General features: G+C 50.0%; 1 protein-coding gene across 1 annotated transcript in view; it reads left to right on the forward strand.

Annotated features, from left to right (window-relative positions):
* The first annotated feature begins 13,696 nt into the window (after positions 1 to 13,696).
* MYBL2 (MYB proto-oncogene like 2) overlaps positions 13,697 to 16,822 on the forward strand; it is a 53,474-nt gene continuing 50,348 nt past the window's right edge. The window contains exon 1 of the mRNA XM_033186464.1: positions 13,697 to 13,978. Coding sequence (XP_033042355.1) covers positions 13,959 to 13,978 — 20 coding nt within the window. The 5' untranslated portion in view covers positions 13,697 to 13,958. The remainder of the gene's footprint in view (positions 13,979 to 16,822) is intronic.

Consider the following 16,822-nt stretch of genomic DNA (forward strand, 5'->3'; position numbering starts at 1 on the left):
CCCATCAGACTTAAAAAAAAATTGTAAACATATTGCCATATATGCTTTCCATATGTATAATTATTTTAAATTTCTTTTTTTTTTTTCTTTCTTTTTTTACATGTAGACCTTAAAATCCCAGTGTATGGGCCAGGCACAGTGGCTCATGCCTGTAATCCCAGCACTGGGAGGCCAAGGCGGGCGGATCACTTGAGGTCAGGAGTTCAAGATCAGCCTGGCCAACATGGCAAAACCCTGTCTCTACTTAAAATACAAAAAGTAGCCGGGCGTGGTGGTGGGCACCTGTAGTCCCAGCTACTCGGGAGGCTGAGGCAGGAGAATCGCATGAACCCAGGAGGCAAAGGTTGTGGTGAGCTGAGGTTGTGCCACTGCCCTCCAGCCTGAGCTGACAGAGCAAGACTCTGTCTCGGGGGAAAAAAAAAAAAAATCCCAATGTATGTATAATCTTTTTTTTTTTTTTTTTTGAGACAGTCTTGCTCTGTCACCCAGGCTAGAGTGCAGTGGCACAACCTTGGCTCGCTGCAACCTCCGCCTCTTGGATTCAAGCGATTTTCCTCCTGAGTAACTGGGATTACAGCATGAGCCACTGCCCCCCGCCCCCGGCCTGTAAAATCTTTTTTTTTTTTTTTTTTTTGAGACAGAGTCTTGCTCTGTCGCCATCTCGGCTCACTGCAAGCTCCGCCTCCTGGGTTCAGGCCATTCTCCTTCCTCAGCCTCCCGAGTAGCTGGGATTACAGGCACACACTACCATGCCCAGGTAATTTTTTGTATATTTAATAGAGACGGGGTTTCACTATGTTGGCCAGGCTGATCTCGAACTCCTGACCTGATCCGCCCACCTCACCCTCCCAAAGTGCTGGGATTACAGGTGTGAGCCACCTCATCAGGCCTTGTATAATCTTTTTTACCAAACATTTGAAATGAAATTGCAGACATAATAGTATTTTACCCTTAAATACCTCATTGTATAACTATAATGCCATTATCATTTCTATTACCTTTTTTTTTTTTTTTTGAGACAGAATCTCACTCTGTCGCCCAGGCTAGAGTGCAGTGGTGTGATCTCCACTCACTGCAAGCTCTGCCTCCCAGGTTCACGCCATTCTCCTGCCTCAACCTCCAGTGTAGCTGGGACTACAGGCGCCTGCCACCGCGCCCAGCTAATTTTTGTATTTTTAGTAGAGACGGGGTTTCACCGTGTTAGCCAGGATGGTCTCGATCTCCTGACCTCGTGATCCACCCATCTCGGCCTCCCAAAGTGCTGGGATTACAGGCATGAACCACCGCGCTGGGCCTATTACCTAATGTTTAATGCATATTCAGACTATCCCCTAATTGCCCCCAAAATGTGTTTTATATATGTTTTTTCAAGCGAGGATTTAGTCAGGGTTCACACATTGTATTTGACTGTCTCTTTAAATCCAGAACAGTCTCCCTATCTCTTTTCTTTTTTAAATGATTTTTTTTTTTTTCATAGACAGGGTCTTGCTGTTACCCAGGATGGAATACAGTGGCGCAATCATAGCTCACTGCAGCCTCGACTTTCTGGACTCAAACGATCCTCCCACCTCAGCCTCCACAGTAGCTGGGACTATAGGTGTGCACCACCATGTCCAGCAAATTCTTTAATTTTTTGTAGAGACAGGGTCTCACTGTGTTGCCCAGGCTGGTCTGGAACTCCTGGGCTCAAGTGATCCTCCCACCTTGGCCTCCCCAAGTATTTGGTTTACAGGCATGAGCCACTGCTCCTGACCAGATACTGATGTTTTGAAAAGACCAAATTAGGTGTCTTGCAGAATTTCTCACATTCTGGATTTATCTCATTGCTTCATCATAGTGTCTATTAACTTGTTCCTTTATCTCCTTTATTTCCTGTAAACTGAAGTTAGGTCTGAAGGCTTGACTGTGAATTAAACATTTTTGGCAAGAATATTTCATAGGTGGTGATGTCAGATTAGTTTTTATTAGTAAAATTAAGCTTAATCAACTCGCTAAAGTGGTGAGCGGGGGTGTTTTTAAATTCAAACATGAGCCACAAAAATGCCCCTTTAGGCGCCCGCCACTGCGCCCGGCTAGTTTTTTGTATTTTTTTTAGTAGAGACGGGGTTTCACCGTGTTAGCCAGGAGGGTCTCGATCTCCTGACCTCGTGATCCGCCCGTCTCGGCCTCCCAAAGTGCTGGGATTACAGGCTTGAGCCACCGCGCCTGGCCTCAACTTCACTCTTAAAAAAGCAACGACAATCAAAAACAAAAAACAAAAAAACATATATACCAGTCCTGGCAGGTAACGGTGTAAAAATAACTGGAGATCGCACCACTGCACTCCAGCCTGGACAACAGAGCGAGACTCCCGTCTCAAAAACAAAACCCTCTGATCCCCGAGTTTTCGGGGAGACTAATTTGAGTAACAATACAACTCCGGTCTCCCGCACAGCCCGCTCCGCGCGTGAATTACTATTTCTCTACTGCAATTGCCCTGTCTTGATAAATCGGTAGTGTCCAGGCAGAGGGCAAGATGAAACCACTTGGGCAACCTTACAGGGCTGCCCTTCCGCAGCTCACATTCTTAATTGCTGGGAGAAATTAACCCAGTAAGAGCTGCAAATGGGACACCGAGCATGCAGTGTGAGGAGCTGGTCCAGAGCCTCTGAGCCACACTGGGAAGTCAGGGACGGTTCAGGACCGGGGGCGACACAATGTCCGAGGCCTGTGACGTCCCGACCTTGCTCCCTCTCATCCCTGCGACTTTCTTTCATCCGCCCTCCACACGAAAGAAACGACGCCTCCGAGAAGGCTCTGGGGCGCGGGACTGGCTAGAGCTCCAGAGCCCCAGTAGCGCGGCTCAAGGTGCCCCTGCGCATAGGCGCCCCACGGTGACGTCAGGGACGCGACTCCCGCGATGCCCCGCGCGCCGTCTGATCCCAGGCGCGGGCTCAAAGACTGGGATCTCGGAGTTCCCCTGCGCCTTCCAGACGGTGCGGCCTGGCGGCCTGGGGTGCGGTCGCTGCGATCGGACATCCTGGAGCCTTTGGTCTCGGTTTACATGGGAGGCCACTCGAAACAGGCACGTCCCTTGCCCCGGGTCACCTGCGGACGGGGAGACTCTCGGCTTGACTCCAAGGCCTGACATTCCCCTCCGGTTTTCACCGAGGAGGGTGAGGATGTTTTCAGCAGCTGCGGCAAGGCTGGAGAAGCTTGCGGTTGGGTCCACCCGCCTCTGGACAGGCCTTAGCATTCACCCGCAGTTTCTCCCTGACTTTGAACCCAAACTCCCTACCCCGCAAGTCCTTCCCTGTTTGATTGCTGAACTGCAAGTGACAGAAGAATTAAGTGTTGGCGAAAGCTGATGCTTCAGGGGGTGCAGGGTAGAGGTCGGGTGGGGGCCTCGCCATGTGGTGTGTATAATGTAGCCCAGGGTCCTGGCACTGAGTCTCATCAGGAATGCAAGGGATTTGGATTAGATGGTTTCTTAGAGAGTAAATTATCCCCCTTTGCAACTGCATACCTAAGGAAACCGCTGGGACTGGCATGAGCCTGGAAAAACCCAGGAAGCGTTAATACCCCTGTTCTTTAGTCAATGGCCCCACACTTCTTCCAGTGACTCAGAAGGGGCCCCTGGAGTCATGCAAATGGAACATACGCATCATGCACCAAAACGTCCTTGTGTCTCCTTGTATCCTCTCCACAACCATTGTCACTTTAGATTGGTTTCTGTCACTTTAGATTTGTGTCTAATTTCTAGAGTTTGTTTTTTTGGTTGGTTTTTTTGTTTTTGTTTTTGAGGCCTAGTCTCACTCTGTCACCCAGGCTAGAGTGCAATGGTGTGATCTCGACTCACTGCAACCCTGCCTCCCGGATTCAAGTGATTCTCCTGCCTGCGTCTCCCAGGTAGCTGGGATTACAGGCGCGAGCCACCGCGCCCGGCCTAGAGTTTTTTTTTTTTTTTTTTGAGGCAGAGTCTCGCTCTGTCGCCCAGGCTGGAGTGCAGTGGCTGGATCTCAGCTCACTGCAAGCTCCGTCTCCTGGGTTTACCCCATTCTCCTGCCTCAGCCTCCCGAGTAGCTGGGACTACAGGCGCCCGCCACCTCGCCCGGCTAGTTTTTGTATTTTTAGTAGAGACGGGGTTTCACCGTGTTAGCCAGGATGGTCTCGATCTCCTGACCTCGTGATCCACCCGTCTCGGCCTCCCAAAGTGCTGGGATTACAGGCTTGAGCCACCGCGCCCGGCTAGAGTTTTATATAAATAGTCTTATAGGCTGGGCATGGTGGTTCACACCTGTAATCCCACCACCTTGGTAGGCCTAGGTGGGTGGATCACTTGATGTCAGGAGTTCGAGACCAGCCTGACATGGCAAAACCCCGTCTCTACTAAAAATACAAAAATTAGCTGGGTGCGGTGGCTCTTGCCTGTAATCCCAGCTACCTGGCAGGCTGAGGCAGGAGAATCACTTGAACCTAGGAGGTGGAGGTTGCAGTGAGCCGAGATCATACCACTGCACTCCAGCAGGGGCGACAGAGCGAAACTGGGTCTCAAAAAAAAAAAAAAATTAACCTGATATGGTGGTGTGTACCTGTAGTTCCAGCTACTCAGGAGGCTGAGGTGGGAGGATGGCTTGAGCCTGAGAGACAGGCTGCAGTGAGCCGAGATGGCTCCACTGCCCTCCATATAGAGCCAGACCTTGTCTCTAAAAAATTTAAAATTAAAAAAATGATCATACAGTATGTTCTCTTTTGCTTCTTTTAGCACAGTTTGTAACATTTATATTTTATCAATAATTTATTCCTTTTGTTGAGTAGAATTCCACTGTATGGATAGATTTGTTTTTTATCTATAATTTGTTTATCCAGTCACCTGTTAACATTTAGGTTGTTTCCAGTTTGGGGTTGTAACAAACAAAGTTATCTAAAAGCTTTGTGTGGAGATACGTATTCATTTTTCTTGGAATGGCTAGGTGATATGATAGGTGTATATTTAAGGTTTTTTTTTTTTGAGACAGAGTTTCCCTTTGTTATCCAGGCTGGGGTGCAGTGGTGTGATATCGGCTCACTACAACCTCCACCTCTCGAGTTCAAGTGATTCTCCTGCCTCAGCCTCTTGAGTAGCTGGGATTACAGGTGCGCATCACCATGTCCGGCTAATTTTTTTGTATTTTTAGTAGAGACGGGGTTCCACTGTTGGTCAGGCTGGTCTCAAACTCCTGACCTCGTGATCTGCTCGCCTCAGCCTCCCAAAGTGCTGGGATTACAGATGTGAGCCACCACGCCCGGCCCTATTTAAGTTTTTAAGAAACAGCTTTCAGGCTGGTCATGGTGGTTCATGCCTGTAATCCCAGCCTTTGGGAGGTCGAGGCAGGCAGATCACGAGGTCAGGAGACCAGCCAGTTTGAGACCACCCTGGCCAACATGGTGAAACCCCATCTCTACTAAAAATACAAAATTAGTCAGGTATGGTGGCGTGTGCCTGTAGTCCCAGCTACTTGGGAGGCCGAGGCAGAATTGCTTGAACCTGGGAGGCAGAGGTTGCTGTGAGCTGAGATGGTGCCACTGCACTCCAGCCTGGGTGACACAGTGAGACTCCATCTCAAAAAAAAAAAAGAAAGAAAGAAAGAAAAAGAAACAGTTTTCAAAGTGGTTGTACAATTTTATATTCCCACCAGCAGTATTTGAGAATTCTAATTGCTTCCCATCTTCATCAACATTTGGTATAATTAGTCTTTTTTAGTTTTAGCCATTCTAATAGGCACGTAAATCTCATTGTGGTTTTAATTTACATTCCCCTAATTACATGGTATTGAGCATCTTTTCATGTGCTTTTGCCACTGGATATAGGATTTGCAGGTGGATCAGATACGTGATGTGAGAGAAGAGTCAAGAATAATTTTGAACCCTTGCCAATCCCTGAGTACTTCCTAATCCCCCTCCTCCTTGCCATATGCTGGCTATTTCCTGTGCCATTCCCTGCATTGCATATTCCTACATCGTCCAGCTCTAAAGAGCCTTCAGTGATCCTGTTGGGTGGGCACTCAGAGTCCTGGCAATTGATCTTCACCTGTATAGAGCTAATTTTCCAGTCATTATCTTCTGTACCAGTTGGTGAGCTTCCTGAGAATATGGATGGTTGGATTTTCTCATTATGACTAACCTCTAGTTATAGCCCAGACTCAGACTTTCACTATACATCACAAATGGTACTCTCCAATGTAATACCAAGTTGTGGATGTTTTGCTTCAAGCTACCAGCCCTTAGCTGTGTGATCAGTGCAAATTACTTAATATCTCTGTGTCTTAACTTGTTTGTTAAAATGTTACCTGCCACACAGAGTAATAAACATTAAATGCAAAATAAGCCAGCACAGTGGCTCACGCCTGAAAGTCCAGCAAGTTGGGAAACTGAAATGGGAGGATTGAACCCAGGAGTTCGAGGCTACAGTGAGCTATGATGGCACCATTGCACTGCAGCTCCCCAGATTGGAGTGCGGTGGTGTCATCATAGCTCACTACAGCCTCAAACCAGAGTGAGACCTCATCTCTAAAACAAAAAAGGCAAAATGAATATAAAACTCTTAATATGGGGCCAGGCACATAGTGTCTTCCCTAGGAAAATCATCCTGTTATTCTTATCTTTTTCTTTTTTTTTTTTTTGAAACAGGGTCTCACTCTATCACCTAGCTCAGAGTGCAGTGGCGAGATCTGGGCTCACTGCAACCAACCCCTGCCTCCCAGGTTCGAGCAATTCTTGTGCCTCAGCCTCCCGAGTAGCTGGGACTACAGACGAGCAGCACCACACCTGGCTAATTTTTGTATTTTCAGTAGAAATGGGGTTTCACCATGGTCGCCAAGCTGGTCTCGAACTCCTAACCTGAAGTAATCAGCCCACCTTGACCTTCCAAAGTGCTGGGATTACATGCGTGAGCCACCTTGCCCAGCCAAGCTGTTATTATTTTCTGATCTGAATACTTTGATAGTCCATTTCTGGAACTCAAAGATAGGTGCTTTGCAAATGGTTATTAATGTAATCGCAATCTTTTGAGTAGTAAAAGCAGACATTGGGGGCCGGACATAGTGGCTCACGCCTGTAATCCCAGCACTTTGGGAGGCTGAGGCGGGCGGATCACCTGAGGTTAGGAGTTCTAGACAAGCCTGACCAACATGGCGAAAACCCATCTCTACTAAAAATACAAAATTAGCCTGTAATCCCAGCTACTTGGGAGGCTGAGGCAGGAGAATTGCTTGAACCCAGGAGTTGGAGGTTGCAGTGAGCCAAGATCATGAGCCATTGCACTCCAGCCTGGGCAATACAGAGCGAAACTCTAGCTTAAAAAAAAAAAAAAAAAAAAAAAAGCAGGCATTGAATTAGTTTGATTCCTTGAATCAAGTAATTGAATTGCTTTCCCTTCTCCTTCCATTGAGATCCACACTGTTGTAGAAAGTGTCCCTTTCCAGGCCGAGTCCTTGGCTTCGTATGCCTATATGGCCACTTGTTTGCTATCATGTCTCTGTTCTCTATACTGATGCCCTGGAGGTGGGACAGAAGTGTCTGAAAAACATCCCATTGTTTCAAAATCTCTCTCTCTCATTTTTAGTAGAGACGAGGTCTAGCTGTGTTATCCAGGCTGGTCCTGAACTCCTAGCCTCAAACGATCCTTTCACCTTGGCCTCCCAAAGTGTTGGGATTACAGGATTACAGGTGAGCCACTGCACCCAGCCAACAGTTGTATGTAATAGTTTAAGGAGACTTGGTATTTAGGTTTTGATTTAACAAAATTTTTTTTTTTTTTTTTTTTTTTTTTTGAGACGGAGTCTTGCTCTGCCACCCAGGCTGGAGTGCAGTGGCCGGCTCTCAGCTCACTGCAAGCTCCGCCTCCCGGGTTCACGCCATTCTCCTGTCTCGCCTCCCGAGTAGCTGGGACTACAGGCGCCCGCCTCGTCGCCCGGCTAGTTTTTTGTATTTTTTAGTAGAGACGGGGTTTCACCGTATTAGCCAGGATGGTCTCGATCTCCTGACCTCGTGATCCGCCCGTCTCGGCCTCCCAAAGTGCTGGGATTACAGGCTTGAGCCACCGCGCCCGGCCTTAACAAAATTTTTTATACAGACAGAGGGTGTCACTATGTTGCCCAGGCTGGTCTCGAACTTCTGGGTTTACGCAATCCTCTCACCTTGCCCTCCCAAAGTGCTGGGATTATTACAAGTATGAGCTACTGCACCTGACCCCAAATCTCTTTTTGAGACAGTCTCACTCTGTCACCCAGGCTGGAGTGCGGTGGCACAATTTGGGCTCACAGCAACCTCCTCCTCCTGGGTTCAAGCGATTCTCGTGCCTCATCCTCCCGAGTGGCTGAGACTACAGGTTCGTGCCACCATGCCCAGCTAATTTTTGTATTTTTAGTAGATGTGGGGTTTCACCATGTTGGCCAGGCTGGTCTTGAAGTCCTGACCTCAAGTGATTCGCCCACGTTGGCCTTCTAAAGTGCTGGGATTACAGGCATGAGCCACCGTGCCCAGCCTGAATCTCTTCTGATGTCCCATATTTTATGAGATACAATTCAAACTCTAGCATTCCCAGCTTTCTCATTTGAGGTCCAAGCCTAACTCTCCAGCCCAAATGTTAGCTTTGTAACATTGCATCCACTCAATTTAAATGGAATGTGTAAAACCCCTTCCATGAGTACCTACCAGAAGCCAAGCTATAGTAAAGGTCTGAAGCTTAAAATGTGCACAGGCTGTCCTTTCTCTTGAGAGAGAAGTAAAATAGTCGGTGGAGGAAGTGCGATGAGGACAAGAATGATAAGGAGGATGCTCTGGAGGTGGAGGAGGAAGGCTCCAGGCAGAAGGGCCATGTGATTCTACTTACTATCAATCAGTGTTTGGTGTCCAAACTGGTCCTGGGCCCTGAGCATTTAATAAGCTGATTTGATCCTTATCTTCCCAACACTGGGTCAGGCCTGGGTCTGGAGCCCCGGGTTGGGGCAAACTGTGGAATAATCAAATACCTGGAGCCTCCCTGTCCAAGCAGGGCATGTTCAGGAAAAGTTTCCCAGCAGAGGTAAAGTTTGTATGTTATTAGTACAGAGTCCAGGGACCACTCCCAGATGTGGTTGCACTGGGAACACTAGGAATCCTCTCTCCAGGGGATATCTGTTGCTATGATGATAAGTGGAGAGGAAATGTGTGGAGATCATCAGATTCCATCTGGCACCAGCATGATCTTCCTGCTGCCTGACTCACAGCACTGACTCCAGGCTCCTTTGGCTCTAGGGCATTGGTTAACTGGCCCCAGTTCCAGGTTGCAAGTGGACTCTGCAGCTGTTCTCTGCCTCTTGCTTTGGGTAGATACCTTGCCCAAGCTGTCAGGTCCTGCCTCTCCCTGAAACCAGATGACTAATGTGTGGGCCTCAAAGGATAAGAGTGAGGGCAGCTGAAGAATTACAGTAGTAATAATAGTTAACAGTAATATAGTTCTTTTTTTGCTGGGTGCAGTGGCTCACTCCTATAATCCTAGCACTTTGGGAGGCCGAGGTGGGTGGATTACCTGAGATCAGGATTTCAAGACCAGCCTGGAGAAACCCATCTCTACTAAAAATACAAAAAATTGGCCGGGTGTGGTGGTGTGCGCCTATAACCCCAGCTACTCGGGAGGTTGGGCTTATTGAGACGGAGTCTTGCTCTGTTGCCAAGACTGGAGTGCAGTGGCATGATCTCGGCTCACTGCAACCTCCGCCTCCCGGGTTCAAGGGATTCTCCTGCCTCAGCCTCCCGAGTAGCTGGGGCTACAGGCGCACACTGCCACACCTGGTTAATATTTTATATTCTTAGTAATATTAAGATTAAATTTAATTTTATATTTATATAAACATAATATTTTATAATTATATAAAATACATAAATTTACATAAATATAACATAAATTTTATATTTATATAACATAATTTTCATATTTATATAACATAATTTTTATATTTATATAAAATATATTTATATTTATGTAAAATATATTTTACGTAAATATATATTTTTATAAATTATAAAATTTTATGAAAATTTATATTTTATATAATTATAAGTATATTTATATTTGTATAAAATGCAATATATTTATATTTGTATAAAATACGATATTTTATATTTATATAAAATACGATGTTTTATATTTATACAAAATACGATGTTTTATATTCTTGGCCAAGCTGGTCTCAAACTCCTGATCTTAGGTGACTCACCCACCTCAGCTTCCCAAAGTGCTGGGATTACAGGCATGAGCCACTGCGCCTGGCCAATATAGTTCTCATTAGGTGCCAGGAACTATTTTTGGTGCTTTACGCATATTAATTTTTTTTTTTTTTTTTGAGACGGAGTCTCACTCTATTGCCCAGGCTGGAGTGCAGTGGCCGGATCTCAGCTCACTGCAAGCTCCGCCTCCCGGGTTCCCGCCATTCTCCTGCCTCAGCCTCGCGAGTAGCTGGGACTACAGGCGCCTGCCACCTCGCCCGGCTAGTTTTTTGTATTTTTTAGTAGAGACGGGGTTTCACCGTGTTAGCCAGGATGGTCTCGATCTCCTGACCTCGTGATCCACCCGTCTCGGCCTCCCAAAGTGCTGGGATTACAGGCTTGAGCCACCACGCCCGGCCTTTTTTTTTTTTTTTTTTTTTTTGGGATGGAGTCTCGCTCTGTCGCCCAGGCTGGAGTGCAGTGGCCGGATCTCAGCTCACTGCAAGCTCCGCCTCCCGGGTTTACGCCATTCTCCTGCCTCAGCCTCCCGAGTAGCTGGGACTACAGGCGCCCGCCACCTCACCCAGCCAGTTTTTTCTATTTTTTTAGTAGAGACGGGGTTTCACCGTGTTGGCCAGGATGGTCTCGATCTTCTGACCTTGTGATCCGCCCGTCTCGGCCTCCCAAAGTGCTGGGATTACAGGCTTGAGCCACCGCGCCCGGCCATATTAATTTATTTAATCCTATAACTACCTACAAAGTAGGTACCAGCATAGTGATTAAGAGCATAGACTCTAGAATCAGGCCAGGTTTGAATCCCAGCTCTACCATTTACTAGCAGTGTGACCTTGGGGAAGTCTGTGCCTCAGTTTCCCCATCTGCTAAAAGAGGATAATCCCAGTATCTACCTCATAGAGTTGTTACGAGGATTAAATGAGTTATAATTTATAAACAGAATAGTGGCTGGTAAAAACTATCTAAAACTTTGATAAATCTAATTTTTCCAGGTGAGAAAACTGAGGCACAGAAGAGTTAGGTAATTGCCTGGGCATGATGGCTCATGCCTGTAATCTCAGCACTTTGGGTGGCTGAGTCAGGTGGATCACCTGAGATCAGGAGTTCAAGACCAGCCTGGCCAACATGATGAAAACCTGTCTCTACAAAAATACAAAATTTAGCCAGGCATGGTGGCATGCTCCTGTAGTCCTAGCTACTCGAGAGGCTGAGGTGGGAGAATCATTTGAACCCAGGAAGGGGGTTGCAGTGAGCCGAGATCACGCCACTGCACTCCAGCCTGGGCAATAAAGCGAGACTTGGTCTAAAAAAAAAAGTTAGGTAATTTGCCTAAGACACTGCAATGAATGGTGGAGCTGGGACTCAAACCCCAGGAAGTTTGGCTGTAGAGGCTGTGCTTTCAATGAAGTGGGCATGTCCATGTTAATTACTTTATAAGGGGAGTGGGCAGGGGAAACCCTGAATTAAGTGATGTGGAAGCTTCTAGCACTTAAGATGTGAGTTAGTCTTCCTTCTTCTGTGGTAAATGAAGTTTACAGCAGCTGGTGGCTGGACTGTCCCCAGGTGGCCAGCAGCTTCTGGAAGGGGGCTCTGAGGCCTGAACAGGGGCTAAAAAGCTGGGATTTGGTGTGGTCTCTTCAGCGTCCTATCTCAGAGCTCATTTATCTTCCTCTCAGCACTGCTGAGCCAGTGTGGCTTGATCCTTGGTACTTGGTAAATGTCAATCTAAAATAGAAAACCTTTGCTAAATCTCAAGGAGACACAGTCTCACTGTCTGTGGCCCAGGCTGGAGTGCAGTGAATCACGAGGGCTTGAGCCCTCGAACTCCTGGGCTCAAGCAGTCCTCCTCCCTCTGCCTCCCAAGTAGCTGGGATTACAGGCATTCACCACCACGCCCAGGTAATTTCTTAATTTTTCTTAATTTTTTTAGAGACAGGGTCTCGCTGTGATCCCCAGACTGTTCTCAAACTTTTGGACTGAATCAATTCTCCCCCCTCAGCCTCCCAAAGTGGTAAGATTACTGGCGTGAGCCACTATGTCTGGCCTAATCTCTGGGAGTTTAAACCCAAGGTAAACTGAATTCAATAAAAAAACCTTTGCCTGGGGCTTCTTATGTCAGGTCTTCTACTGGGTCCTGGAGATACTGGGGTGCATTGAGAGGTCACCTGGACCTCAGGATGCTCCCAGTTCAAAGGGGGAAATGCAGAAGTCTACAGGCAGATTGTGGGCAGTGGACCCCAAATTAAATAAGAATCAGCCACCTGGGAGGGGCAGGAAGTGTTCCTGCCCTTGGTAATGGCTCAGGCAAAGGCAAAGACACCATTTTTTTGGCCAGGGCTGGGTGGTGGTCTGGCAGATCAGATAAATCTGATTGTGGAGTAAGGAATTTACCTTGAGGGAGAGGAGGACGGTTTTTAATTCTGGAAAGGTAAAGTCAGGTTTGCATTTAGGGAGAGTCATTCTTGCCCCGGGGCTAATGCCTGTAATCCCAGCACTCTGGGAGGACAAAGCGGCAGGATCCCTTGAGCCCAGGAGTTTCCAGATTAGCCTAGGCAACATAGCAAGACTCCCTTCTCTTAAAAAAAAAAAAAAAAAGAAAGAAAAAAGCGCGGTGGCTCACTCCTGTAATCCCAGCACTTTGGGAGGCCGAGGCGGGAGGATCACGAGGTCAGGAGATCCAGACCATCCTGGCCAACATGGTGAAACCCGTCTCTACTAAAATACTAAAATACCAAAAAAAAAAAAAAAAAAGGAAGAAAGAAAAAAGCCGGGCGTACTGGCGCGCGCCTGTAGTTCCAGCTACTTGGGAGGCTGAGGCAGGGGAATCGCTTTAACCTGGGAGGTGGAGGTTGCAGCGAGCAAAGATCGCGCCACTGCACTCGAGCCTGGCCACAGAGCGAGACTCCGTCTCAAAAAAAAAAAAAAAAAAAAAATCAGCCGGGTGTGGTGGCGAGTGCTGCTCTTAGCTACTCGGGAGGCTGAGGTGGGAGGATCGGTTGAGCCTAGGAGGTGGAAGTTGCAGTGAGCTATGATCGCGAAACTGCACTCCAGCCTGGGCGATAGAGCAAGACCCTGCCTCGAAGAAAATAAACAACAAAAACTGAAGTCTATTAAAGAGGGTCTCTCGGAGGCAGGAGAGGAAGCAGGGAGAGGCACAGGTAGGGTGAGGGGCCGCTTTAGCGTGGGGCGGTAGGGACGCAGGAGTGGCTTGGACTAGCGTGGGGGATTCCGCCCTGGCGTTTTCCCTGGCTGGCTCTCCCATGCTCGCGCCTCACTCCCCTTGCTCGGTCTTCGCTATGTGGGCTACTCCTGGGCCGCCACGGACTGACACCTGAGCCAGGCCTCAGTCGCATCACGGCCCGCTCGGTAACTCATAAGTGGCGGCCGCTAGCCCGGTCCTGCTGCCGGCCCTGGAGGGTTTGGGCAGGTGCCGCCCCGCAGGCCCCGCCCCGCCCCGCCGGCTCCGCCCCTCCCGCAGGCCCCTCCCCCGTCGCCCGCGCGCCAGGCCCGGGCGGCGCCTACGCGCTTGGCGGGAGATAGAAAAGTGCTTCAACCCGCGCCGGCAGCGGCTGCAGTTCCTGCGAGCGGGGAGCGCGGGACCTGCTGACACGCTGACGCCTCCTAGCGCGGCCCGGGGCCCGGAGCGACCGGAGCAGCCCGGGTCCTGACCCCGGCCCGGCTCCCGCTCCGGGCTCAGCCGTCAGGCGGGCGAGCGCGGCGCGGTCCGGGCCGGGGGGATGTCTCGGCGGACGCGCTGGTGAGACAAGTCGGGCGGGCAGAGGTCCCCTCCCCCTCCCTTTAATTCACCCCTCCCCCACCCAGCTCCCCCAGACCCTCCCCAGGCTCCCTCCAAGCTGGGGGTGTGTGTGTGTTGGGGGCGGGGTGTTTCCGCGGAAATGCTGCGTCCTGGGCCCTCTGAGGCAGGGGCGCGCTTAAAGCTGGGGGGCTCTTGGGAGTCCCTGCGGCTACCCGGGCCTGCTGGGCCTCGGAGCTGGGACGGGCGGGTCTCCTGGGACCCGGGCCAAGCCCTGCATGATGTCATTTTGTCTCCCGCCTAATTGCGGGATGGGGGTGGGCCGGCCGGTGTCAGCTGGCAGGGCCTTCGCCGGAGAGGAAGGCGACCCCTGGGAGCGAGAGGGAGTCTCCAGAGTCCCAGCCAGTGGGAGGCCGAACCTGGGAGGCACTTCTTCCAGCCCAGTTTTGGGTCAACTTGGTGGGTGGGCTTTGCTCCTCAACATTCCGGGGAGCACAGAGCCCCCCAAGCCCTCTCCCCCGGACTGAGAAGGGTGCTGAGTTGGGGGCTCTTTTGTCTCTCCCACCTGGGTTCCGCGCCCCAGCTTGGTTCGGTTTGAGACCTCTCTTCCTGTTCCCACGAGGAGTTTTGGGCAGCTGGGGTTGAAGGTGCGGGGGAGAGAGTCCCTGGGGCAAAGGCAGGAACTGCGGTCTCCATTTTACCTATTTCCCCAAAGACTTAAGTGGCAGAGCGGAGCCCGGATCCTGGAGCCAGGTCTGTGGCTCCAGATTCCTCTCTTACACCTGTGCGCCTGGGGCCTCAGCTCCAGGCTTTTCAGCCTGCCTGGGAGACAGGACAGTGGGGTCCTGACCTCTTCCCTGCCTGGATCCCTGCAGCTCAGATAACCTTCGGTCCCTCTTTTTTTTTTTTTTTTGAGACGGAGTCTCCTGTCGCCCAGGCTGGAGTGCAGTGGTGAGATCTTGGCTCTCACTGCAACCTCCTCCTAGGTTCAAGCGATTCTCCTGCCTCAGCCTCCCAGGTAGCTGGGACTGCAGGCGGGTGCCACCACACCGGGCTAATTTCTTGTATTTTTGGTAGAGACAGGGTTTCACCATGTTAGCCAGGGTGGTCTCGATCTCCTGACCTTGTGTTCCGCCCGCCTCGGCCTCCCAAAGTGCTGGGATTACAGGCTGAGCCACCGCGCCCGGCCAACCTTCGGTCCCTCTTTAGACGATAGCCTCATCTAAAGATGAAGCCTTCCATCCCTCTAGATTTTTGCCCTTTCAGGGTGAGGATGGGGATATGAGCACAGGGACTATGTTCCTCAGGCCCAATTTTCCCAGGGGCAGCACCACTGTCCAGGAAGTTTTTTGTTCAGGCACCTATCAGACCCTGCCCTGTTTTTTTTTTTTCTTCTTTGAGACAGGGTCTCCCTCTGCGGTCCAGGCTGGAGTGCTGTGGTGCAATCATAGGTCACTGCAGCCTCAACCTCCCAGGTTCAAGTGATCTCCCACCTCAACCAGCTGTGACTGCAGGCTGAGTAGCTGGGACTGGGGGCACGCGCCGCCACAACTGGCTAATTGTTTTGTTTATTTATTTAGGAGACAGACTCTTGCTCTGTCGCCCAGGCTGGAGTGCAGTGGCACAATCTTGGCTCACTGCAACCTCTGCCTCCTGGGTTCGAGGAATTCTGTCTCAGCCTCCCGAGTAGCTGGGACTGTGGACGCACGCCGCCACGCCTGGCTAATTTTTTGGATTTTTAGTAGAGACAGGTTTCACTATGTTGCTCAGGCAATCCGCCCACCTTGGCCTCAAAAGTGCTAGGATTAGAGCCGGTGGGGGGGGGAGCGGGGGGCGGTGGCCTCGCATCGTGTCTCACCTCACTATGTTACCCAGGCTGGTCTCGAACTCCTGGCTTCCAGGGATTCTCCTCCCTTGGCCTTCCAAAGTCCTGGGAGTACAGGTGTGAGCCACCTTGCCTGGCCCTATCCTGATTTTTTGTTCATTCCAGAAGTGACTGCCCGTAGACCACCCTCAGGTACTCAGCTACTTCTCACCTGAGGGGCTCAGTGGAGGAACGCCTCCCATGTGAAGGATGGCAGCTCCACAGCCCTCAGCCCTTTTCCTGGCCATTTGCTGTAACTCTCCTCTGCCCTAGTGCCCCACTTCCCACTTTGTCTCTGACTCACCCCAGTCCTGGAGCAGAGCCCAGCACGTTGAAGGGTAAAAGGTAGGGTATGTTGGACCAAAATGTGGTTGCCACCACTAACTGGCCTCTACTTTTTCAGCCGGGATTAGGATGTGAGGACTTGCAGGTGTCTGGAGTTAGGAAGGTCCGGAACTTGGCAAGTCACCTGACCCCTCTGAGCCTCAATTTCCTCATCTTTTAAGTGGGGATAATGAGAATGTGGGTGAAGTTGATGGCCAGCACACGTGGTAAAGTATGTCATCTCACAGAAATCTCCCAGCTGTCTGAGATGCTGACCCTATCTAACAGCATTGGAGGCTGGGTGTGGTGGCTTTACGCCTGTAGTCCAAGCACTTTGGGAGGCCAAGGCGGGCGGACCACTTGAGGCCAAGAGTTCCAAGACCAGCTTGACCAACATGGTGAAACCCCTCATCTCTACCAAAAATACAAAAATTAGCCGGGTGTGGTGGTAGGTGCCTGTAATCACAGCTACTCAGGGGGCTGAGGCAGGAGAATTCGCTTGAACCCAGGAGGCGGAGGTTGCAGTGAGTCGAGATCATGCCACTGCACTCCAACCTGGGAACAAAGCGAGACTCTATCTCAAAAAAAATTAAAAAATAAAAATAAATAGCATTGGAGCACGAGGGAGTGTCCATGCAGACATCCTTTCATGCTTGAAA

The sequence above is a fragment of the Trachypithecus francoisi genome, unplaced genomic scaffold (assembly GCF_009764315.1).
Source record: "Trachypithecus francoisi isolate TF-2019V2 unplaced genomic scaffold, Tfra_2.0 Lachesis_group21, whole genome shotgun sequence".
NCBI lineage: Eukaryota > Metazoa > Chordata > Mammalia > Primates > Cercopithecidae > Trachypithecus > Trachypithecus francoisi.